At 39.2% G+C, this 27,025-nt stretch overlaps 1 protein-coding gene and 2 long non-coding RNA genes across 4 annotated transcripts in view; 2 read left to right on the forward strand and 1 right to left on the reverse strand.

Annotated features, from left to right (window-relative positions):
• Positions 1-607: 607 nt before the first annotated feature.
• Positions 608-27,025, forward strand: part of LOC147325737 (matrix metalloproteinase-17-like) — a 97,298-nt gene continuing 70,880 nt past the window's right edge. The window contains exon 1 of the mRNA XM_086300396.1: positions 608-1,193. Within this exon, the coding sequence (XP_086156522.1) occupies positions 1,050-1,193 (144 nt within the window). The 5' untranslated portion in view covers positions 608-1,049. The remainder of the gene's footprint in view (positions 1,194-27,025) is intronic.
• LOC147325738 (uncharacterized) lies at positions 15,109-16,590 on the forward strand. Its single transcript, XR_015130584.1, has 3 exons — positions 15,109-15,254; positions 15,939-16,027; positions 16,227-16,590. It is a non-coding gene; the product is annotated as an uncharacterized LOC147325738 (long non-coding RNA).
• LOC147325739 (uncharacterized) lies at positions 16,339-18,760 on the reverse strand. 2 transcript variants are annotated; one of them, XR_015130586.1, is made up of 3 exons: positions 18,012-18,760; positions 17,541-17,635; positions 16,339-17,401 (listed from the first exon to the last, which is right to left on the reverse strand). It is a non-coding gene; the product is annotated as an uncharacterized LOC147325739 (long non-coding RNA). The 2 variants fall into 2 exon arrangements; XR_015130585.1 differs by having other exon boundaries at positions 17,541-18,760.

Genomic DNA, 27,025 nt, shown 5'->3' on the forward strand with positions numbered 1-27,025 from the left:
AGCCTGTACTGTCTTGTTCTTGTGACAATGACAATAAAGGCAAATGATCCTGGCGGGTGTATCGATGCATCCACTTGCAGTTAATCCATAATAAATTATTCACTTTTTTTTTTAATCCACTGGCACCAAAGGAAATTCGAGCAATCATGAAGTTAAGAGGATTTACCAACTGCGAAATACGAATATCTCAAAGATTCTGTCTGACCCTTCCAGTATATATCGCTGTATTTCCGTTTCAGGGAACAACAAGCATACTGGTATTGCAATGTTATTACCACGATGCATGGTTAAAAGACGCTCTTTTGCATCTTTCTTCGATCTCCTGTTTGTGTAACACACAGACAAACTCAAATTCACGCTACTGCTTCATAACAGGATTTAGCCCAAGAAATATACACACTTAACACTGACACATTTCTCGTGTAAGGATAAAAGAGCAAAATCGATAAACTGTGCTTTATGTCTTAACCCAAACCACCCCTGAGACCTTCACGTTACGCACGACGCGTGTCATACATTAAGTAGAGTCCAAGTGGGCTGAGAAAGGCGCTGAACTCCCCTTCTCCCCCCTTCTCCCTCCTTCCCCAGAATCCTTTGAGCCAAATACTCATCCACTCTCTCAGCGTGCCTGTCAACGTGCGATCTCCTCTCCTGCCCGGGACAAAGCCGCACACAGCTGCTTTCTTTCCACAGTGTTCGAGGGTGCACGATCCGGAGCGGACCTCGGGTGTCTTGCTGCTGGAATAAATAACCTGTGAAGGACTTCTTATACAGACTGAGAATATTCAGTTTGTTACTTCTTGTTGTGACCACTTAGGCGGTGATCACAAGTGTTATTTCGTAGAAAACAAAAACTTGAAATTCCTTAACGTCCCTACCGAAGAGAGAGAGAAAAAAACGGGTTTAATGTGTTTTATGTGCTTACGGTCAACAGTGAGGTAGACTGACTCGGGCACATTTCACAGAGTGTCGGCGTACGATTTATCCAATGGATGCGGCTGCCGGGGTCGATGTCTGAGCCCTGCAGGATCAGCCTGTCATAGGGCATCATGATTTCTTTGGTTCTTCACAAGTGGATGAGGAATATCTCTCCTAAGATGCTGCTGTTGGTGGTGGTGATGCCGGTATTGTGGTTTTTACCTCTGGCTGGAGCGGCTCCTTCTCTGAGTACCGAGCAGCTGGACATGGGGGTGGTAAGTTTTCCATCTTTTTACACGGGGATAGGAAGTTTGCTACATTAACGTTTTTAGACATGCATGGGGAGTGGAAAGTTTTCAGACCTCCCGTGGGCATACCAACTCTCGGAAATGAGCAGTTTACCCTACTTTTGCATGTAGGAATGCCGTCCTTTCCATTTGATCGAAACTGTAACACCTCGAAGCGGTCCAGTGTCCCTAGGGTAGCCTGGCGTTGCAGACTGGGTGTAATGGAGAAAAATAGGAGACTGTTGCCAAAGCAGGAATCAGAGTCCCTGTAATGGTATTCAATAAATAAATGTAAATGTATTTGCCTTGGCGGCATATCGACCTCCTCCACAGCATGCTGACAAAGTATATCCTCCACTGATGAATGGCAAGCGGGGCTCCCTTCCAGCGCGACGACAACCTCAGCCATAGGACATTATTTCCTTTCCTCAGTAATGCCTCTAAAAGACTACTTCAGTATATTTTCCTCATGCTGAGTTTGATCAGCATGAGGGAAAAAAAGATAAAGTGCAAACCTATTACTGGCGTGAGCTGCTAGTTTAATAGTTTTCATTAGTTTACTGTGGCGATAAATGGAATTAAAGTGTGGAACAAGTCCATAATTGTAATGTGAATTTTACTATTTACACTCTGTTTTATGAATAAGCCATGGTACAGTCAAAAAAAAAATCACTCCATTCTTCTCAGTGAACTGTATTCAGCAAATTAAAGCTATTGTATAATATTTTCATCAGCAGCTTGGGCTCACAATACTTCCACTTTATATTTGGAGTTTAATGAGCTGCGGACTTGCAAATTAAACAAGTATCTGTTAATTAGGAACTCTTGAGACACTAATTAAGTGTATACATTAATGGCTATATTACAGATCAACTTAACTGTCTCATTAGGTTTTACTATTTCTTGTTATCTCCACATTGTTTTGCCTAATATAAAATCATAATCAGTCCCCCCATAGAGATTCATCCCTCCGAGCTTTGATGGATTCATATTGTATTGCTGTTCATTCAGCTTGTGTCTCCCTGCATTCGTCTCTGCCAGCTGCTTGTTTGTCTTTTTTTGTCGCTGTTGGTGGTTGTGATGGAGAAGATTGCACATTAAGTCTGTTATCAAAGAACTTTCAGGGTTGGTTTTCAAGCTCGACCAGTTCCACATATTACCTGGTGGATGTTTTGGAGACAACATTTTGTTTCCTTGGTCTTCAATACTCAGACCTACAGACTTGTTTTGACCTTCAGTTTCTCAGGTTTGAAGAATACAGTGGGTTAATTGCAAATGTTTGGTCGCCATACCTTAAAGCCATCTTGATACTCAACAAATACTTGGTCTCTTATGTAGCCAGGAGAAACAGAACAATGTGTCCTTGACTTAAGTAGTTTTTCTTACCACTAAACCATCCTGGTTTGAGTTGGGGATGACTGGTTGGGTTTAATATTTGCTACTTAAAGCACTATCCTCATCAGTCATGTGTTTACATTGGCTCTCCTCAGGTTTGTGTTAGCTGCTTCACTACGAGTGGCTTTAGATGGGTTTGACTATAATGTTTACGTAATTTTTAGCCTATAAATAGTAGTGGGGGTAATGTCTAAGCATCACTGACAGGAGTGGTTAGACACATTGTTTTCATTGCTGATTAATGGAGTAATTTCTGCAACGAAACAGTTAGTTATGTCTAAAAGTCTAGAGAAAATAATGAAGAAATACTTGTCACAGTGTCTCAGAACCCAAGGTGACATCCACACATTTCTTGATTTTTCTAATCAACATTCCAGAACCTCAAAGTCTCCAATTTGTAATTTGATGAAGCAGAATAAATACACAAATTAACACACTGGAGAAGTTTTGCTTGAAAGCTGGGCCTTTATCGACGCTCTGACACCATGTCATTCCCTATCGTAACGTTAGCGCCATAGACTCAACAGTTTCAGCATATAGCATGTGTGCAATACCAGGATTTTTTTCTCAGTATGTGAAAGCAGCTTCAGGATGGTCATGGGTAGGCAGATGGACAGATGAGCACCGTTCTCCCCTGTGATTGGTTGATTAACTTTTAAATAAGACTTCTCCTGCATTGATGAAATCACAACATGAAGCGCCTTGAGGCGACTTATGTTGTGATTTGGCGCTATATAAATAAAATTGAATTGAATTGAATTGAATGAAATCACCCTGAGCTGCTGAAAAACAGGTGGATAATTAGTTGTTGAGGGTCTGAGTATAGCTTCTCCCCGGCTCAGCCCAGTGGTTTTCATAAGTGCTATACATTTGGGACTCGGTCCACAAAAACAACCATCTACCCACAGAAGCGTGTCCTGATCCCCAGCTCTACTGCTCCACAGTCCCATTACACTTCAGAGCTATTTCTTGGCTTTTAGTCGTGCTGAATGTAGCGCTGAATGTATCCATCTCTCTTTGTAACCACTGTACACAGTGACCATAATTAACTGCACCACAAACTTAAGCACAGCTCTGAGGCATGCAGTTTTCAGCTTTGCTGTTATCTAGTCCAGTACATCACTGCAGAGCACCAATTTGCAATTTCAGCATATGAGGGAACTACTACACAACAGCTATAATGGTCCCTGCACTATGTTTTCCACTCATAATGTCATTTTAATCCTGATGGCTGCTTTCTACTCCAGTACTGAATGTCTGACTTCCTCTGGGAACTGTTCATCTCTAATATTGTACTTGCTATTGCAGCTGTCTTAAGCTAGGTGTGGTGAGCGTAAAAGTTGTTGATAAAAGCACCTTAAGTACACTTTAATGCTGTAAAAGTGTGGAAAAAGTGACTTTCCTGCATTTAATCTTTTAATGCTGAAAATGTTAACTTATTTATTTTTTCATGTCTTTAAGCAATAAAACCAAATAAGTGTGTGGTATATGCCTGATGGGATAACCATTCCTTACCAGACTGCCTCTAACTCTCATTTTGCTTCATAATTCCTTTAATGAGAGCACCATCTGGTCTTCTGTCCACTGAGTAAAGAAGGGAAAAAAAGGAAACCCTGGTTGACGCCACCCTCTTTACCACTGCTCCCTTTTTTCCTCTTCACTGCTAGACCTCATAATACTGAATTCTCATGCAACCGGCGTGCCCAGCCCCAACACTCCTCATTAGCTCTTTCTTTGCCTCTCATGAGTGCGCAGTTCACCAGTATTATATTCTGTCCCCTCAGTCATTCAGTCTCCTTCCTTCAATTTTCTTCTTCCAACCCAGATATAGGATGCTTTCTTTCTACCAGCACATCATGGTTCTTCTGATTACACGTAGAGGCCCAGGGAGAGAGGCAGCTCAAAGAGAAAGCTGGATGCAGAAACAGTCAAGGGAAGGAGTGATGGAAGCATTGTGCACCGAAATGACTAATCAGCTATATATTATCAAAAAAAAACTAACAAAGAAGGAAAAGAAAAGACAGCAGATATCGAATGAAAAGCAGGAAAAAGTAAAATGCTACTTCATTTCTATCATGCCCGACTTTTGGATACTTTTAGCACTACCGTTCCACTTCTATCTTGACGTGTGACCCTTATGTCTGTACTACTGCGCCATGGGGATTATATCCAGGACAAGGGCATTTTTTTTCTCTGATGTCAAGGGGTAGATTTCTGTGCAGCATTGTGTCATGATTAACAGAGAGCGAGAGAGAGAGCGTTCATCATGTAATATATAACACATTCCTGGCTTCTCGGGAAGAGGGAGATACTGTGGAAATGAACCAGTCCTTCAATCTGCTCCTTTCCAATCTGTCATTGCAGCTTTGCTAAGTGTAAAAGTTCTCTTGGGACTTGCAAGTTTCTGAGGAAACTGTCAGAGTTTATAATATCCTTAGAGCCCAATTCAGCAAGGATCTTAAGGGCCCTGGTGCTCTGTTGGCTGCGCTGTAGCATGCTGGTGTGGGAGTTAAGTGTGGCAGCTGCAGCACTTCTGCATAATGTTTTCAGCCAGCAAATGAATTTGTCTGTATTATTTAAGCCATGAATGTGATAGTTGGTCTTGCCTTGTTTGTTCAAACTGCTAAATCCCTTTCTAATAATGAAGTTCTGAATTTTCCTGATCTTTGGCTGGTTTCACAAAGAGTGACTCTGACAATGGCTCAAATGTAAGTAATCAGATATCAGTGGAATAATTTGCAACACATTTTGGGAAAATTAAGACACAGCTGGTCATGCAACCACATCAAAACACTTATCTTTATTTACTCCAGCAGAAAATGGAAGCGAGTCCATAAAACCAGTGCTCATTTCTGTGTAACTCTCTGAGTTAAATTATGACTACCTAACTATACTGGCGAGTCTAAAATATCCTAGTAAAACAAGCCTCTAGTGCTCTGGGATGTGTTTTTGTGGGTTGCATGTGCATTTCAGATTTATATGCACCAAAACAAATTCACTCTTTTTCTGCCGTCTGACTTTATGTAACAGTAAAATGATTGAACTGGTTGGTGGCACAAGCACTCCAGGCTGGATCTTATCAGTTTATCTGCTTTTTATTTCAGCAGAAAAGGGTGGATATCTTAGTCTCAACACAGTAGTTCTCTCCCATCTATTTTTGTTTAGTTTTACAGTAGTGATGGATTTAATATTGTGGGCAAGTGAGTGATGTTTTCCACAACAGAGCTGCACGCGATTGGTTTGAACTGACTTCATTACTTGTGCAGGCACTCTCCAGGGCTCCCCATATAGAAAACCTCAAATCAACTCCATGTGGACAGTTCTATTTTAACTTCGGGGGCCTCGCCTTCCCTCTTGTCTTTGACCGGATCAAGGTTTTGGTTGCTGTTGCTATTCAAAGGGCCGACTACATCTTGTAATTACAGTGGTTTCTGGTGTTATGCTGGCTCACATGCTAAAACCTAAAATAATCCATAGCCATGCCAACTGAACTGCCAATAGACGGCTTTACTAGCACGATCAAGAAAACCCAAAAGGAACAACAAAGCTTCTCTGAAATTGCTTGCAGAAATTGGCAGAATTATAATAAATGTGGTTATGTCTGTATGTGAATGCCACTTTCTTCTTGTTTGTGTGTTTCTGTTTTATAAAATGTGTATAGATCAGTGTGTGTGTGTGTATGTGTTGGTCAGTGCCACACTAGTGATCTCATTATTTGTCGTTACAAAGCAGTTGTCATTTCTGAACAAGTGAAATAGATGGTTGAAATAAAGAAAAGGTGAGGGACTGGATGAGGACAAATGTTTGTCATCTTTGCAGTCAACTTCAAGACCGCTATGGGTTCATGATCCTATTCGTCTGAATGTCCAAATAAAATGAGGAGAATTACAGGAGCAGGAAGAAGACCAAGAGAGATTGAGTGGGTGGCAGAGATAAGCTGCGTCTCCATCCAAATATCACTGGCAATTAGACCTACTTTCTCTAGTCCACTGTTGATACTCAAACTCCTATCAAGTGAATATAATGAGCCAGTAACAATCTGCAGAATTTTAAGAGGCACTCGTGATCCTGTAAATTGCAGTTTATTTGACTGTTTGAATCGCATTCTGAAGTGGGCTTAATTTTGCATTTGGGTTTATGGTAAGAACAGAGCTTTGCTGTTTCGGACTCAAGTTTAAAAATAGAGTCAAACACAGCGATATGGACACACTTGCACGTGTGTGCATGCTCTGTGTGTATTTTTGAATGAGCATGCTTAATGTAGACATGCCAGTTGCCAACATTCCTCAGCTAAAGCTAAACAGACATCACTGCAAGGATCACTATAGAAACATGCGGCAGCTCTTTCATGGCTTTATGAATTGTGTACCAGGGCAGTCCATATATACATCCTTACATACATAGTCACTCCTTTATCTCTGAACTTATTAAGGCCCCCTCCTATCTTAAAGACGCCATAGTACCTTATTGTCCTAATAGAGCACTTCACTCTCAGACTGCACTTACTTGTGGTTCCTAGAGTTTGTAAAAGGCGAATGGGAGGCAGAGCCATCAGCTATCAGGCTCCTCTCCTGTGAAACCAGCTACCAGTTTGGATTCAGGAGACAGACACCCTCTCTACTTTCAAGCTTAGGCTTAAAAATGTTCCTTTTTGATAAAGCTTAAATGTAGGACTGAGTCAGGTGACTATGAACCATCCCTTTTAACTGCTACAATAGGCATAAGGCCATTACACACCAAGCAAGTTGCAGAAAAGTGACATGAAACTCGGAATTTTTCAGACACAAAATTGTTGTGAAACTTATATACATACTAACAGTTTGGTAACTGTTGGGGTGTCTTTCTAATACTGTAGAGTCTTTACTGTACACACTGCCTTGAAGCAACTGTTGTTCTGAATTAGTGTTATTTAAATAAAACTGAATTGAATTGAACTTTAAAATGGAATTACATAGATGAATTTCCATACTACCTGCTCATAGAGCAAACATATTGATGCAATGCCACTCTATTATACAGTTCCTAGCTCATGTAAAGTGGATTTGTTTGACAATTTTCCATACCATTAAAGGTCACAGAGATTAACAATGGTGTACATGTGACACTGATGGCTGATTATTTGAATGACAGGCAATTACATATCACCGTATGACCTTTCTGTTATAGTTTGAGATTTCCCAAAGTTGATGCAAGCAAAAGGAACAAAAACAAAGGCTGCTTTCAGATTTTTAACTTAACATGTTTACATCACTCGGCTGCACAGATGAGGAAGTGTTTTTCTCTAAACATCCATCAACTGGATGTGTGCAATGCATAGAGACAGATAATTGCTAAAAAGTGCCATGTGACACAGATCAAATACTCGAATTTCACCTAGCATCTGGAGCATAAACTGGAGTAAGGCCATGAGAGGACATGTTTATTGAGTGAGATTCCATTTGAAATACTCCAAAAGGCTACAGCATCACAGACGCTGTCCCGTCAATCAAAGCAGCCGCACCTTCCATCTTTAAGCTCGAACAAAATGAACACAAGTGAGTTGTTTAAAAAAAAAAAATCCAATGACCAAACAGTTTTTTAAAAGTGGGAAACTATCCAAAATCTTGTCTTGTACCAGGCTGTAAACATGCATTTTAACACTGTTGATTTGGGGCTTACTTTTACAGTCAGCCTCAGTGGGCTGCAGTTTTGGCACTTCCATGTTGGCTTCCTCGTGTAGAGTCTGCAGCAATATTAAGGTGGATATTGCATGTCAAAGTTAAATCAAGAGGAATGCCGGGATCCAAGATTTCCCAGCAGAACATTTGTTTGTAATATGATTCGTGCTGTACACTCAACCTTCCAGTGGGTTTCTAGTGTTGTGGATAATTGGTGTATAGGTTAACCCATAGAAACAAACAAGTCAAAGTCTAATTCTGTCAGGTCTGTTATGTATTTGTGTGTAACCTTCTTTTATCCCCACTATCAAGGGACACTGGCTAAGCTTTATTCAGTCCATGTGTCTGTTGGGCTTTCTCTCATTGCCATGCCACATTAGCACCCACAGAGAGAAGAACTTCAAAGAAGGTTTGGGGGCTTTTTACCCTCAATGGAGACACTTAAACTTATGCTTATTAAATTAGGCTCCAGTTGTAGGGGGGCTGTTTTAATTGGCTCCATCAGTTTGTTTATCTTTAATCTCTTGCTGACATTTTAAGTCCTCTTTCTACTTGGCATCCCCGTTTTACCATCTCCCACTACCCCATTCAGTCACAAAGGTTATCTACCCTTCTGTTACTGATGCATGTCCATATTAGGGAAAAAAAACATGAGAAGTGGACTTCTAACAGTGAAACTGTAATAGATTTGTTTTCGGAAGTGAGGAGAAAGACACATATTACACTAAATGTTTTGGGTACTGAGTAGATTTTCCTCTTTAACTCTGCTGGATTTTTCATTGACTTTGGCATCACTCAGTACATACCGTCTGTCTTCTGCCATAAAGTGAAGGTTAATTTGTACTGTAATTTTTAGGCCTGCCATTAATACCCTTTGTACTGAAATTTGCTCATTTTGGGAAAAAAGAATGCAGAGACTTGTGTTTAAACAGGTGCATCTTTCTGGCCTCTCAGAAATGAGGTACAAGTTGCACAAATTAAGCACATTTTTCTCATAGTAAACAAGATTTTGTGACAAGCCGGTGGCTGTCTCAGCAAGGAGGTTTACACACACTCTCTGACAAAAAGCATTCTTCAAAATGCAAAAAAACTGCAAGCCATTGTGGGCATCATTCCAAACAGTGTGTAGGTGTCCCTTTTATAATTTATCATATGAAACTAAAGCATTTCCCACAGAATTTGTTTCTGTTTGTTGCAGTAATGAGGGTGGATATGCATTCATGCAAGCACATGTATGGAGGCAGACCCCATACCTTCTTATAGAAATAATTAAGTAGCACCTTATATTGTGACTTTGTCAGTAAATTATAAAGCAATAATTAGCATTCTCTCCAGTGTGTACATGGACACCAACTCGATCAAATAAAACATTAAGCAATATAATCAGAGTTTCCCTGACCCTGCAGACTCACTAAACTTCACAGTCTTGGACTGCAGTTGATGACAGTAGTCGTTGTTCTGCTTTGCTGCCTCGGTGAGGTTGACATTTTGGCACGTGAACTAATATCCATGTGCTGCAGGTTCTTTTTAGAGAGGCACTCAAGCAAAAGTAGATCTCCGGAGCAAAAGTATGGTCAGTTGTAAATAGCTGCAGTGGAAGTTAGAGTCCATCTGATGCCTTACAAGTTTCTTTTTGCATAAGGAACTGAATGATATCAGGGACTGCAACCACAGGAACCTGGCCAGCAAGCCTGCCAGAAGATAAGATGCCATGATGGGAAATATGGGGAAATAAAGGCGTTATTTGCTAGGAAATAAATCACAGATCTTGATCTTTTGGGCTTAAAATAAGTCAAAAAAACATGCAAGTTAATATACTGTTATAGTACTGGGTCTGTAACTCAATGTTTTGTGTATCTTCGTTTTATTCTTTGATTGTTGTATGTTCTCAGTGTTTCCTGTTTTATTTTAAAATAGTCTGTTGTGTCTTTATCATTGTGTTTAGATTCACTTCTCCTGTAATGTCCTTAGGTTCATTTGTGTCAGCTGTTTCCTCATGTGTTTCCACTCCCCCTGATAGTGTGTATTTAGTCTGTGTTTCCGTTCACTCATTGTCAGGTTGTCTGTTATTCCACACCATAGGCATCATAGGTTTCACAGTTTCATAGACGTTCATAGTCTGCTCCCAGTGTAGTTTTGTCGTTTTCTGTTTTTCCCCTTAGCATTCTTCTTGTTTGCCTTCATTTAGCCCTAATAAAGATTCGCTTTTGTTTTGCAAACCAGCTCCGTCTCCTGCAGTGTCTACTCTTGGGTCCGTTTAAAAAATACATCGACGCACCCCGCCGTGACATGTACCTAAGCACCCATCTCAAGTAAACTCTGTATAGTAAACACAGATTTTGTGTTTTCTCAACCTATTAATGCATTTTCCATTCCATGACTCCTGGGTTGACCATGTTCCATTATTAGTAGTCAGAAAAGCAAGGAAAACAGGATTTGTTTTGCTCACTCAGTCAACCCATTCATCAATCATTAACAATACATCACATTGCAGTTGTTCTTTTTTTGGCCCTGAAAAACATTGGCATTTCCAACTTCCATCTTCAAATGGAATGCTGTATATATCCCAGTTGCCATAGTGTGACAGGTTGACTACAGCCTGGACAGGTTGCCAGTCTATTGCACTGCTAACATAGACAGATGAACAGCCATTCATGCTTGCATTCAATTTAGACTCACCGGTTAGCTTAACATACACGTCTTTGGATCGTGGGAGGAAGCTGGAGTAGCTGGAAAAAACCCACGCAGACACAGAGAGAACATGCAAACTCCTCAGAGAGACCCGAGCCCACCAGTGGATTTGAACCAGACGTCAGTGCAAGACTGTGCTGCCTTTTATCTAATTCTGCTTATAATTTACACATAGATTTGTGTTTACATATGCTTGATTATTGTCTAACTAACCCAACATATTGCAGTTCATATAAATGTATCACACTAGTCTTTTGTCCATCCAATCACCTGTATTTTCTTCTTCATGAATACAGATTCAGAAGGGTGAAAATATATCACATTTTGGGTCCAATTTCGTTTAAGTCTTTTCTCATCTATACTGTCTGCTTTTTTTATGTTCTGTATTACTTTTTCTGTGACTTTGTTGACTCATTCTGTGCCTCTTAATGTCTTTCCTCTTGTGTATTCTCCACTGTTGTCTCCATACCTCTTTCTCTAGACAACTCTTGTCTCTGCACCCTTCTTGTTTCTTCCTCCGGGAACAGACAGTGGTTCAGTCTCATCTTTTTGTATAGTGAGCTGTCCTTAAGCCAGGGATTAAATGATTCATTTACAGTCACATTTTAATCCTTGTTGCCATGCTCTCACACATACAAACATGCAAATTAGGACAGATTTTCCTCCCAAGTGTCTGGGAAAATGACATTCACACCTCCAACTGAATGGAAACTTGGTGTCAGAATAAGCTCATCCATCAGAATGTACCACATTCTTTCAACTAGTCAGACTTGTATCCCATTATATGCACATTGTGTATTCACCAGAGCAAAAATACTTCCTGAAGTGAAGTGATTGAGTGTTTCAGCAGGGTAGCGGGTGTGCCATCTGCTTGCAAAATAGTGTGTAGCTGTGGAATCTTACATTGAATGCCATCCTTGCCTCCATTTTCAGTCTTTTCTGTTCACTGCATACAATTTTTGCAATCCAGTTCAATTATAAACCATTTTAACTGAAAACAAAGTGGAGCAGTATTCTTCAAATTTTTTGTGCCTTCTTGTGCTAATGTCAAGAAATATGCCAGTTAATTTTGATTTTGGACTTGGTATTTGTGTTTCTAAGAGGAAACTTGCTTTTTAAAAATAAAAATAAAATTAAATGAATGGCTTGTCTTTAGCCATTTAGTCAAGAGTCCAAATCATTCAAGCTCAAGTTTGACATTTGGCAGCAGCGTCCAGGCTATGATCAGAGCTGTAACCCTCTGACTCTGGATTCTTCTTTACTCTTTTTTCCTTGCAGGAAAGATATTCCGTAGCAAAAATGGATCTTGTTAAAAAGAGGTCAGTGCTAGAATTACAATAAATAAAAAAGGACAATTTATTCCTAAGTATTTGTACTTACTAATCTGTTTTTAATATTTGTTCTTTAGCATCCACTTACGAAAGGGTTTAAGAGCTTATATATACTGTAATCTTTTTGACGCCTACTTCCTATAGAGCTTTTGTCACATCTCTTCTTAGCAGAGGTGGTGCTATGTGCCAGATCCATTGTGGCTCCCTTGGAGAAATTACATAGTATATGGATAAATAGTGCTAAATATATCAAGTGGGCCAGATAATTTGAGGTATACAAAGAAAGTCATGGCGTGGATGTAGGTCCATTCAGTATATAAGCCTCATTGTTTTTGGTTCTTGTGATCTTCACTGAATAATGCTCAGCTTTTTAAAAGAGGCGAGTGGTCTAAGCTGGACTTTAATTTAATGCTACCACATATCTCGCTCCTTTTACTTCTGCAACAAGATATTGAATGCTTTTCATTACAGCTAAAATCATCACACATACTCTTACAGAATCAAATAAAAGTAGCTAATAATGAAATTTTCACAATAGCTTTAAAGTGTTTTACGACAGTCACAACTGTCTAATTACCTAACCACTGGTCTGTGAACATCTGTCCCAGTGTTCATAAACTACTGAAATAAAGAAAGACTTTTACTGCAGTTTCCTATGGGAAACATTTAATTAGCGAGCATATATAGGAGCGGCAAAAACCTCAAAGGCTGACGTATTTGGTTTTAAATAAGGTTTAAATCAAGCTCTTTTTTTTTTCATTGAAAAAGTTGTTAGTAACTAATTTAAATTTCTTATTTTCAGTAATGTGACTTAAGTCTGTTCATTGGCTTTTAAAAAATTTGATTGTCTTTAGTAACAGAACTTTGTTTTTAAATTTACTATTATTGTTGTTGTTGTTATTTTATGATTTTTTTTAAAGTCCAGCTCTTCGCACAACACATAGGAAATTGGTGGAAAATTAAAGATGCAGCTGGAAAGAAGAAGAATGAAAGAAATAATCACAAACAGATTAGCAGTAACCGCGAATGACACAAAATAACAGCACACTTTGTTGCTAAACGTAGGCATTAAAGATATTCCACAAAATCTGCACCACCCCCTGGGCCTAAAATTCATAAAGATAAATATTAAATTAATATAAAAAAATGATAGGAGTCAAAAATAATTGAGAAACAAATAACCAGTATGAGTAACTAAAAATGAGTGTACTATTGTCATATCAATTGAGCTAAGATACAAATTTATACATTAACTTGTCAAGCAACATTATGATAAAAGCCTGAACATGCTGATAAATGGGACTTGACCTGTTTGAGTGTCACACGATCTAATGTGCTTCCTCTGATTAGTGGTGTTGTCGATATAGTAGCTTTGGCTGACAAAGGGAATTGAAGTTTCTGCCAGGAAAAAACAAAACATGTTTTGGAAGAGACTCAGTGGGAGATTTAGTAAGATTTGAAATGATGACATTTGTTTATCGTATACTACGCAGTGAGAGCTTTTGCTTGATAGCCTTTTCTCACTTTTGAAGGAGGTAACATTTAGAGGCTTTTACAAATGAACTGTTCATATATAGTTCTGTAAGGGCTTGTAATGGGCAGGCAGCCTGTCCAGTGTGTAACCCGTCTCTTTCCATATGACAAATGGGAAAGGCTCGTGCACTCCCACCTCCCCGCAAGAAGGCTTGCATCAGTGGTTAGGAAAATGAAGGCATGCATAGTTCTATACAAAAAATATTACAATCCAGAAAAATCTAATTCTTTGTTGAAATGTTTCTGTATTTTCTGTATTTACAATCAAATTAGCAACTTCAAGTATATTTAGTGTCTTGTGACAATGTATCTCTGGGATAACGGCACTGAGATCTACCCAATGTTTGAGAAACATTTATTTTTGACAAAGCACCAGGAGCACACTGGTAGAGGTGACCAGAGCAACACTTCAAACTGCTCGAGTCATGACTGACTCACTGATTCAGTTTAAGTAGGGCTGCCTCTTGTTTTAAGTGAAGCTTATCATACATAAAATTGGCCGTCCTTCTCTGCTGAGAGAAAGTCCTGTTTCCATGAAATTTTGCACTTGTGCTATTACCTATGTCAGATAAAAATTATCAGATAAATTTATCTCAGATAGATTAGTATTAGCACTACCAAACGACAAAGCAAGTCTTTATTTTCTAATGGTTTAGCGATGTAAAAGTCAACCAGCCATGGACTGAAATGGGAAGATTTCCAATGTTCGTGGTCAGCTGAATGGCCTGTCAGCGTTCCACGGTGAAGCAAACAACCATGTGCACACTCATTTCCACACACTAACATGATCTTAGCAAGGAAACTCTTAGTTGTGAATGAAGACAGAAAGTTTGCCAAAGTAAACCGTGGGGTGGACCACCTGCAACAAATCTCCTTCACCTAGCTTAATGTTAAAGAAGCAGACAAAGGCAAAAGCTAAAGCTATCCAACGCTCTTATGGAATCAGAACGATGCCACCTTGAAACGAAACCGAAAAAAATATTGAAACCGAAAAAAAATATTGTAACTGAAATAAATGTACTGAAAAATCTTGTATTGAAACCGAAAAAAAATTGATAGTGAAAAACAATTAATTGAAACTGTAATTTTTTTGTTTTCGCTTACAATTTTTTTTTTTCGGTTTCAATCCATTTTTTTTCGGTTTCAAACCATTTTTCAGTTTCACTCTGCTGGCACTGTTTTGGCGTACGGGGGCGCGCTGGGGGGCGGGGATTCCGACCCGCATGTATTTGCATATATTATAATGCTGACCAATGACTGGAGAAAACACTGACGACGCGACTGCGGTCACGGACAAACTCGCACGTGTCTGTTCGGGAATGGCAGATGCCGAGAGGTCCAGCGTTTACATTACCGACTATTTCAAAGTGACAGCCTGAGGTGTTCTTCAGTAAATTGGACTACCGGACAGGAGGACCTGAGGCCCCACCGCATTATTTTTGGTAAGTTAAATGTGTTTGTTAGCTAATCCGTAATTTAGGTCCTTAGCTAGCTACCTGAGGACCTAGCTAGCTAAAATGAGCACTCGGCTGTCGGGGAAACATGTTTTGTAAAGTTCGTTTAGCTACCCCGTGCAGGTGAATGAATTTACCCTGACTAAAGAAATCAAGAGAAACGCACCGGGCTGCTCGGTGACTAACCACGGTTACTGTACTTTTATTATGAGTATTATACTGTAAGAGCAACAGGCTGGACTCTGCTTCTGCTCCTGTGCAGAGCTGATTATTAAATATGTGCAAACAGCAGCATGTTTTCTGTCGCTTTCCACATGTGGAAGGACATTAAAGCCAACTTTTAAATTCCCCTCATTAGTCAATAGCTACGGATTAAATAGCAAAGCCCGATACTTATGTACTGAAACCAACTACTTCCGCTTGTCAGCTTTAGTTAAAATGTTACATTTTTCACCTGGTTATTTTTTTAGCTTTTTTTTTTTTTTTTTTTTAACGGAGTTTGTTACAAATATTCAGGTTAAAAAACTGTCCAAATTATTTTTAATGAATTATGTTCACAAAGTCACATGTTCAGTACTCTGTACAGCTTGCATCCTTTAGGACAAATAATTTGAAACATTAATATTTCTTGTTCAATACTGAGCTGATAACACCTCTGTATGTTGTGACCAGGATGCAGCAGCAGACTGAACCTCGACTGAAACCTGCTCCATCATCTCATCTTTGCAGATGTCCATTTATAAAGCATCAACAACTCAAAGGTAAACATGATATTAGAAAATGTGTTAGTAAGGCCTTTAAAACAAATAAAAAAAATAAAAAGCTGTCGGCAGAACTGTAGGACTGAACAACTTCAGATCCCGAGTGTGTGAGGACGGAGAAGGATCAGCTCTATTTCAGATTTGAGAGATAAACTTTATATTTCAGTTTGTGATGATTCTGTTCTGTTTGTGATTACAGGAGCTGTCCTCAGATTTAGACCTCAGCACCACCCAGTGACAGCAGACAGATCATCCTATATCTTCAATCTTTGTAGTAACTCCAAAATTAACTGAAGAAAACAGTACAAAGGTTAAAGTACCACATGTGCTGTCAGTGAAAGCTGCAGCTGTTTTATTGATAAATTTAAAGACAAAAAGTCAAAAGGATTAATCACCCCTGTAACTGTGTCACTATACATCAGCATTAACAGTACCTCAGTTTGGTGTTTCAGAAAACTGCTGATCTCAGACCTGCACAACTTCTGTTTTAAACACTGAATGTACTCAGCTACATGAAGAGCACATGATGTTTTCTCTGACACAATTAAATAAAACCTGATTAAAGTCAATGGTTGTTACTTATATTTGAACTAAAAACTTGTGATCTGGAATTCTTTCACTGTTTTTTGACAATGGTGTGTTATTTATCATAAAGTAATTCAGAGTCATTCATACCAGAGTAACCAGTGAGCACAACATATATTTAACTTTCTACAGGACTTAAAGCTATTACTATAGCTTATAGCTATAGCTATTACTTAACTGCACTACTGTATAGTTCTGTGTAAATAATCATTCTGTACATATAATTTTTAATCCTACAACTGTTTATAACTTGCATAGTTCACATTTCTGTATAACTGTATATCTCAGATTTCTGTATAGTTTTTCATATTTATATCCTGTTCATAGCCTGTGCATAGTTTGTACTCACTACAGCCTGTACATACTTCATACCATGTACATTGTAACATACCATAATAGACCCATTTCTGTAATATACTTACAATATATATTAGCAATAATATAGATATGTAATATATCTATATCATGGCTAAAGCACTTCTGGATGGATGCAAACTGCATTTCGTTGCCCCTGTACCTGTGCATGTGCAATGACAACAAAGTTGAATTCTATTCTATTATATTATGTAAAAGTCCAGACCCTCTGAGGATTATCTGAGTACTTCTAACATTACACAAAGCAAAGGTCTCCATCAGTGTTCATGAAATGCTGGGTTTATCCTTCTTGTGAGGGAGCTGCTGGTGAAGATCACGAGCCCTGCTTGATCCCGGCGACGAGTTTCAGTCTTCCTGGTGTTTCTGAAATGATGCCTCTCACTGTGGGTCAACAGAACTTCTGGCACAGGACAGCTGTAATAAAAGAAATTGAAGAAGTTTTGGGGAAAAAAAAATCTTGGAAATGCCCTAAATGTGAGAAGCAGATTTTGTATTTACTTTTCTTTTGCCAATCGAGATAACAAAGTATAATTTTCACCATACAATTACTAACCTTGTCATCTCCTGCACTGTCTGTTTTGGGTTCTGGGCTTGTCCTTCCCAGCACTCATGAGACTGCTTTGCTGCACTGTGGTATGAGGTGCTAACCTGTTGACAGTGTTGGGAAGGTTAATTTTAAAATGTATTCCACCAAAGATTATAGAAGTACCAACTAGATGTTAAAATCTTAATATAAATGAGTAACAGTAGGTGGACATTAGGTAAGGCTGTACTTTTTGCAGCGATCTCGTGTAGAAAACTATTCAGCGCGTATATAAAACAGGTCAGCGGCTCCGAACCGTAGTAAAGGGACCTCTGGCTAATATGTCCGGTTCGTGTCGGGCTCGTAGCTGAAAACTAGCTTTACTTTGTTGTCTGGGTCAAGTTTGCTAGCGAGAGACAGAGAGAGGCGTTGAAAGGCTGCTTATTGTTTCGGAGGAAAACACGAACACGGTGTACAGTCGAGCCTTAACAGCTTACTTACAGCTGGGCTCGTCAGGCTCTCTTCTTGGCTGCAGTGGTTATTATTATATTTACATGCTTCCAGCTCCTGTTTCTGCTCCGTGACAGCTCGTACTTTTCCTTTTTCTCCCTCCCTCGCTCACAGACACATAACGGGTATGGCAGTCCATTCTCCCTGCAGCACGGAATACACTGCCCATGAGGCTACATTGTTTAGGGCGTTGCCTGTAACACTCTGCTATTGCCTTCATATTAAATAATTTTTGTATAATAATTTTTAGAGGCTCTTATTGCGTGTTTTGTTTGGGTTTCCACCGGTGTGGAATTACCAAAAATAGAGACCATAGCCTAACATATGAAACAGGAAAATACCGCCATGTAATCCATTTATTTCAACAAACTAACTGTATTCTCAATATCACCTATTGAACAGTAACTGTAACGGATACATTTACTCATATTTTGTATTTTAAATACGTAACGCCGGTGCATGTATTATGTTACTGCCCAACACTGCCTGTTGAGATCCTGAGATCCGCTCCTAGAACACCGGCCTCCAACTCCTGAAGAGACACGGGTGTCCCTAAATTTAGCAAATATTAGCTTCAGGCTAGCTTGCTACGACGAATAGGCTAATACCAGCATTTTACCACAACTTCACCAGATGTAGCTAAAAAAACTAAACTAATGTCCAACCACATCATCTGCAAAAATCAGAGATGAGATTCTGAGGCCACCAAAGCGAAAGCCCTCCGCCACTTGGCTGCGCCTAGAAATCCTGTCCATAAAAATTATGAACAGAACCGGAGACAAAGGGCAGCCCTGGCGGAGCCCATCACCCACCGGGAACGAGTCCGACTTATTGCCGGCAATGCGAACCAAGCTCCTGCAATGGTTGTATAGGGATCGAATGGCCCGTAGCAATGGGCCAGACACCCCATATTCCCGCAACACCTCCCACAGGACACCCCGAGGGACACGGTCGAATGCCTTCTCCAAGTCCACAAAAACATGTAGACTGGTTGGGCAAACTCCCATGCACCCTCAAGTATCCTGGAGAGGATAAAGAGCTGGTCCAGTGTTCCGCGACCAGGACGAAAACCGCATTGTTCCTCCTGTATCCGAGGTTCGACTAACGGACGAACTCTCCTTTCCAGCACCCTGGCATAGACTTTCCCAGGGAGGCTGAGGAGTGTGATCCCCCTGTAGTTGGAACACACCCTCCGGTCCCCTTTCTTAAAGATGGGGACCACCACCCCGGTCTGCCAGTCCACAGGGACTGCCCCTGATCTCCACGCAACATTGCAGAGGCGTGTCAACCAGGACAGCCCTACAACGTCCAGAGCCTTCAGGAACTCGGGGCGGACCTCATCAACACCAGGGGCTCTGCCACCAAGGAGTTGTTTAACTGCCTCAGTGACCTCGCCCCCGGAAATTGGCGGGTCATTCCCCCTAAAATGTAATAATTTATTTTACTATTAAAAATTTGGGGGTTGGTTGGTTGGGTTTATTTTTTGTTTTGCTTTTTGGTTTGGTTGGTTTTTTATTTAACTTCTTTATATGTACAGTCAGTTATATATCTTAGAGAGGAAACTGGAATTTGCAGAAATCGTTATCAGCAGGTCAAACTTAGGGAGAAATCTGAAATTGTAATTGGCCAAGAAAACTGCAGTCGATGCGTAGTTTTAGCATGGGCCCTTAAAAATGCTGCTTCACTTCGAGGATTTTAAACAAGCTATAAACCTTGAAAACATATTCATGGAAACATGCAAAAAGATGAGAGGGGTAAGTGCTCACTGAGAGGAAAGGTGAGCTGAGGAAAAAAATGCATTAAAATAGACGGATGATTTGCAGGCCTGGATTAATTCTCACTCCTTTACTTGCTTGGCAATCCAGCCTCAATTTTCTGTTCAATTAAATGTGTCATTCAGGCTGCATGTCATCCCCAATTTCCCTCTCTTTCTATCCCCCTATATTCTCCCTCTTTGATCTTATCTGTTTGCACAAATGAGACTAAATCTTTAATTTCGTCAGTAAATTGTGTTTACACTCAGGATATGCCTTTGGAATGGTTTCAGGAGCTTCTCAGTCAAATACACTTAAGCAAGCTCTCATTCCTTGGATCCTACATCATCCCAGTGTAATACTTTAAGTAAACTATCTCTCAGTATAAGCTCCTGCTATAAAACGCTAAAGCTGTTAGAACTGCTTTGAATAATGATACCATCTTAGCGCCTGCTGCAGAACCCATGGATGTTCTGATGAAATTCAGTTGAAAGAAATGTCCTCATTGGAGAGCAACATTAGAGGCAGAAGACTGTTTGATGTGAGACATTCACATCTGTGTGATACACATTTATAGTCTCATATTGCTTTTAAGTGACTTTTTTTTTTACAGACTGGAAAGATTAGCATCTCTGTCTAGTCAAAGCTGTTTCTTGATTATAGATCTTTTTGGGTTGTTTTTTTTTCTCAGAACTTACCTCCCAGATCCTGATTTTAACTACTGTAGATTTCTCTTCTCAAGCAAAATGTTTGTATATTCATAATAATTACACGCATCAGGAATTTTCTTTTGCTATGTGGTTTGGGACTTGTAGAAAATGTTTTGTGGCACTAAAGAAAGGGAGCACAATCTGAGAAATCAAAAATGATATTAAATACCTGTGCATGTATTTCTTTGCCAGTTATTTGAAATTGCTACCAATCAAATATCAATATGTAGCCCTTGTAGTATGCAATTACACTGCACATAATGGCCATATTTACCACATTTGATGTCCATGTCTGTGGAGATTCTCTCTGAATTGGAAGTGTGAAAATAAGCCCGGTCGGGCAATGGATGTGCATCGAGAAAGGGGTCATTTTAAAATAAAGACACTACCAGTACAACGTATTTTGTGATTATTTTTGGTTCAGTGTAGGTGCTATAACTTTTATAGCAAATCATTACTCTTTGATCACACAGTAGACAATGCAAAAGAAAATCATGATATGATTCAATTCAAGGTAACATACCTATCAAGATTAAAAGAAAGGGATACAATAAAACACATCTTTAAAAGCTGCCAGTAGCAACTAGTTTGCTTTCGAGGAGTACAGTGAATTTGATCATTTTTGGCTACTACATGACCAAAAATATTTTTGACCACATGCAACAAACTTGCGATCTTGTTGCCTTTAAATGGTTACTTTGAAGACAACAAGCAGGTCTACGATCACTTGTTATCAACGATCACTGCGATAGGATGGCAATGAAATGACAAAAAGAGGGTGCTGGAGTCTGGTATCTTGTATATTAGCAGGATTAACTGCCACAAATTGGTAAAATCCCAAATTGGCAAAAAAAAAAAAAAAACCTCTACATATAAAAATTTACATTAGCTGCTTATGTTTAGTCCAGTCTAGTAGATTCAAAACAGAAAGAAAAATTGTCCTCCACAGTTACTTTGCTGCTGCAGGATGATTTAATTGCAAAATGACATAGGTGCTAGGTAGACTTATTTTTATATAGGAATAGAACCAGTTGGCAACCAGCTGAGTCAAGCATTGCAGACAAATGAGTTGCAGACAAGTTATGATCACCAGCAATTAACACATGATTGTCTGTAATTTTCTTGCAATTAAAAGTGGTCACTCAGAGGTTGAGCACGTTGCACTCTGTTTCAGGCTTTTAGTCACATTTCTACACAGTGATCTTTCACTATTGTTTCTCTTTTTATTCTTTCTGTTACTTCATATGTGTCAAAACGCACACAGTCGAAACGTAGCTATAGATGTGACTACATGGTATGTGTTTGACTAATGTCTGAATGTTATAATATGTTGAAGTTAGGGTAAGTTTAAGTTAAATTAGTATGTGCAATATTCCCAGTTTCAACCTTTGCTTTTCAGACACTTACAAACGCAACAATACAAACCCGTTTAACATGCCAGAATGAAATTCCCCATCCACTCAGTGCTATTTGACCAGCTGTGCTACTTAATGCAACAGCACAGAATGTTTTCAGAAAGAATTAATATTAGACTACAGTAAGTTCCTAAGAAAACAATCTGGTTTGATAACAGATTTTCTTCTGCTTTCCTGCTGTTGTCTTCAGTACATTACCTATTTTTTAAAACCTACATTTGTAAATCTCCATACAGACGAGGAGGCAAGTTGTTCCACTGAGATCAGCAGCAGATATTTGTTCTTTATAAGTTAATAAATGTGTGAAAATGTCTCGGTTCTGTGATGCTCTTCACTCATCTGTGAATGATGCAGTGAATGACAGTCAGGTTAGGGTTAATCTTTTCACTCAGGAGTGTGGTTGCTCTGTTTGTCCATCACAGGAGCTGCAACATCATCACCATTTAAGCCAAAAAACCACACACGTGACATTTCTTCAGCGACCCCCTCATAGCAAGGCATTTTAACAGCTTGGGGTCTGACATCAAATGTTTTGTGTTCTTCTACACATCATACATGTCAGCTGTTACACACAGATTTTACATTAACATTTTTGCATAAATCGCTCCACATGAGTCTTGGTTCTCAGGACCACACACAGCCCCCAATAATTTGTAAAAGAGGAGTTCACTCTTATATTATAAACATATTGATTCTCTGTCAGCCTCTTCTCATCTTTCTGAACAGCCACATAGTTTTCAAAGAGAAACAAATGCTTAAAACCTGCACTTAACTTACATGTGCCCTCATTTTTAAGCTGAAAATTTGCACTGCTCTTGGTGATAAAGGAAATGAACCGCCGGTGCCTGTCTGTGTAGAAATTTAGGAATTATAAATTAGCCCGCTGTTAAGTTCTGGCCAGTCTGACTGAAAACATATTCAATACAAAACTACACAACTGATGTAGAGGGCAACAGGTTTGCAACAGACGGCAATAGATTTGAGATTTTTCACAGTTAATTGCAGTATTATCGTAAACAGATTGCATTTAAGTGCCAAGTTGTCCCAGTTCAATCAAAAATTGATAGCAGACTGACTCTGTTGTGTCAAGATGGCGATAAAATGGCAATAAAACAAAGCTGAAGAAACCAACTGACTGCGAGTAGTCTGAGACTTGGTCCTGTCTTTGAAATGGCCATTTAAAAGGTGAAGAGATTGCAAGTTAATTGCACACAGCTGCAATAATTTTGGGCGTGCAGCAGTCTCCAATCACTCTTTTCCCTAGTGTGACTGTAGCTTAAAGAAGATCCACATCACTATCTTCAAACATCAGTAGATACGTCCTTTTTCTGCTTTTTATGACTTTTGCATCGTGTGTATGAAACATTTTCTGTCGTGTTTTTCTGACAAACAACACTAAGTCTACTTATTTATTCAGCTGCAGAATTAGGAACCCAAGAAGATGCTTACTTTAACATTTTTAATTGGCAGTTATTAATGGACTTGCATGATCGTATCTGAAAAAAAAACCACTTTACATTTAGTGTAAATTCACGCTTTTCTCTCTAACCTTTAAAAGTCCAAGAGGTGTGCCACAGATCTGACCTCATCCTCATGCTATTAAGAAACAATGTAAACACATTAATAGACTGTGCTACTTTGTGACCCTTCGAGTGTCATAAGGTTGAAGGGTTAAATGTCTCCCAGTGACTCATTTCCTGTCAGTGAGGCTGAAGATCAAGGGACTCAGCAGCTGTTCACCATGGCTAAACAGGGAGGTATTGTGGGGCAGAGGAGATCAGATGCACTGATGCAAAACGGATTCTGCTTGGAGAGAGGTTGTTGCGATGATACCATCGTCACAGAACTCATTATGTGTGACTGCTGGCTGACAGCCTAACGATACGGGCGCAAAAAAACAGGATGTGATGTCACAGGCCAATCATAGTCCAGAAACACTTGTGTTTCCAGGATGTCGATGAAAAGATTTTTCACACAAAAAAAAAATACATTTTTTGTTTAGCAGACATGCTGCACACTGCAGCCAACATCTGGTAAGGAGTTCAAAAGCTTGTTTACTTTGCTGAGCTTGTCCATTTCCCCCCACTTCTCTTTTTCATCATATTAGATAAAAGAAGATTGTTATTCCCTCTGTACCAATTTATATTCAGTGCTATGGCTCTGGCCTTCCACAGGTGTATATATATAGAAATTTAAAAGCCTAAGGCAAGAAGAGCAGCAGCAAGATCCCCCAGGACAGTTCATAGATGGCATAAATGGTAGCACGTATGATAACAATTAGATGAAAAACGGTATGAAAACAAGGAGCTGAGGTAGTGGTGGGCTCCAGAGCGCCTTGGAGAGGCAGTTAATGGCCCGTTTATAGCTGCCACATTGATTGCTTTGCATGCAAACAGAGAAGTCGCCACAGTACTGTACCCTTTATACAAGCACTGAGGGTGTAAGTACTTGTTGCACTACGATAGCAGTCACACTCAAAAAAACATAATATCTCCGCTAGCACTGGAGAAGTCAAAACCGCAAGCAAATAATTTGAGTTTTTCCAAGAAAGTGTTATGTTTTTAAGCTTTTGCAACATCTCCTGCTGTACTTTCTGTCAGTCTCTGAGCTTCTGTACTGATACATCATTAAAGTCGCAGTAAAAACCAACAAGACTGTAAACTCATGTCTCCAGCCCAGCTGTGGCAACAGCAGCGCCTATGTGAGGTTACAACTTAATCAAACAACAACAAAGCGTGCCTTGCAAAAGCGTCATATTTGTCGACCAGCACCGTTCACAAGGTGGGGAATGGGAAGCAAACATGAGCCATAAAGAAGGTTAAACAGCCAGCCCCATAGGAGACTCGCCAACAGTGTACAGAATCAGCACGAGGCATGAGCTATGATCAATATTTTTCTGTGTACACAAACACAAAATCACATTTTAACAGCTATCCACCATAGTCAAACATTGGAAATGGAAATAGAAATGTTTAGTTGTGAGGTGATAAAAAGTGCTCTGTATGAAAAAGGTCCAAACTGAGGGAGGAGAAAAGTACCTTTTTATTAAGCCAGCTTATTTTGAGAATTTAGTTTTCGTCCATCCATCTAGAGGGTGAGACGAATGTCTTTCTGCTGAAAAACACATGAAAGTGAAATCACATGTAACCAGCTAAATAGCTTTCCTGTCAAAATCATTCACTTGTCCTCTCCCATCTTTCCACACAGCCTTTTTGTCTCAACCCCCTGCTGTTTCAAACACTTCACTAATAACTGACAGATCAGCAATTTGGCTGCGCTTTAATTATGTGCCCAAATTATTCCTCACGCGCATGAATCTTGACTTTTAGTGCAGCACCAACTTTTGCTTTGCTTGAACAAGCAGCACAGTTTCAGGAAGGCAATGAGCAGTTGTCTCACTTTGTTTTTCTCTGTTCGCAGTCATTTAATTAGGCTACATCTAGGTTATTTTCTGTGTCAGACTGTACAGACTCCCATCTCCAACAAGCTCTAAACATAAATACTAAAAATACATCATGCTGTAATATCCTGTCAATACCACACTAGTGACATAAACTTTAATGAGATGAGAACAGATGTTGGCTATTTTGATCTCAATGCAACATTCTCTCACTACTCTCTCTCTCTCTAGCACAGACTAAGTGTGTGTCAGATCCTGTAATGGCAGAAGATAAGTGTCTGCTAAATTAATGTTTTAATGTAGTTACAAATAAGAGGCTTAAATGCATGCATGAGCCTTTAAGTAAGGAATGTGCATACATGGTTTAATGAACTGCGTCAGCTTGGAGACAGTCTATACTCCGGTAGGTAATCAACTACCTTAAATGCTTTTTAGATCCATAATTGCAACATTGGTTTTGTGGATTTATGTGTTTGTTTAATCTCAAAGCATTTTTTACTCTGCAGTTTCCTGCCATACGTCATGGGAAGATAATTTAGGTTCAAAATTAACATGTGTTCAATATGTCCAGAATCCTTTAATACATTGTACCTCATCTTGTTTTCTGTCATGGGTCTTAAACTACCAGCACATGTGCTGGAAGTTTAATGAGAGTTTGGATCTGCATCTCTATCAAAAATTTCTTTTCACATGCATACAAATATTTCTGTTTAGTTATCATTTAATTTTTAATTCCATAATATGCAAGTGTAGTTAGGAACAGCAGTACTAAATAAAGTTCTGTTAGTTATTTTGTTTATATGAAATGTATGAAAATGTACAATGTGTTAGTGCAAATATTTATATATACATAGAAACATAAGTTAATCAAAGATCATTGACTTTTAAACCATGGATAAATTAAGTATGGTTTAAAGTCTTTTAGTAATAGAATACCGTGCAAAAGTTTTGAGCCACTCCTCATTTCTAGCATGTATCAAATTTCTTATATCAACATGCAACTTCAAAATCCAGCCCAATAAAAAATGACTAGAGGCCTTTTCTCAGAAGCTACTTGCATTGATCATAATTAGTGACACATTTAAAAAATGTTTGGCAAATTGCAGTTAGAATTATGAGCCTGTGGGCTCTCACATGCTGGGTCATAAGTATTGTGTTTGCTTCAGTTAGCATTACATTTCAAAAAATCAACAGAAGAGAAAATTATCTCATGCCACAGATTTTGTGAAACAGTTTCCTGCTTACTAATTATAAACAATGCCAAGCGATATCATAGAGAAGAATCAACCCCAATAAAAACAGTAGAATTTGTGAGCCTTCTATTGTTTAACATTATATGATTGCACCAGCCACCCACTGGACTCAAGGTATCCATGATGTGAAAAAACGTAAGAAGTAAGCACAGACTAAAGAAGTCAGAGAGTCACATCACTCATTCAAGTTACAAGCTGGGAGCACTGACAGCTCTTGTAGTAGATGGTACATTAGACAAGTCTAAGCCTGGTTAATTGCACCACTGTGAAGTACATCAGTGTAGCTCCATCTCCCATGAAGTGTATAGAGGCTGATATAAGTATATGTCGTACTGACAGTGAGGAAGTGTTGCTTAGATTGATAATACTTTATGTTGATGCAGCGAAATGAGAAAACAAACTGGGTGAATGTTTTCGGATCTTTCTGCACTGCAAATTATCTGGTGCTTGCCATGATTTAAAATCTTATTTTT

The sequence above is a fragment of the Aulonocara sp. 'chitande type north' Nkhata Bay genome, linkage group LG7 (genome assembly GCF_057382095.1).
Source record: "Aulonocara sp. 'chitande type north' Nkhata Bay isolate Kocher_YH1m ecotype deep benthic linkage group LG7, A_spYH_male_GT1.1, whole genome shotgun sequence".
NCBI classification, from domain to species: Eukaryota; Metazoa; Chordata; class Actinopteri; order Cichliformes; family Cichlidae; genus Aulonocara; species Aulonocara sp. 'chitande type north' Nkhata Bay.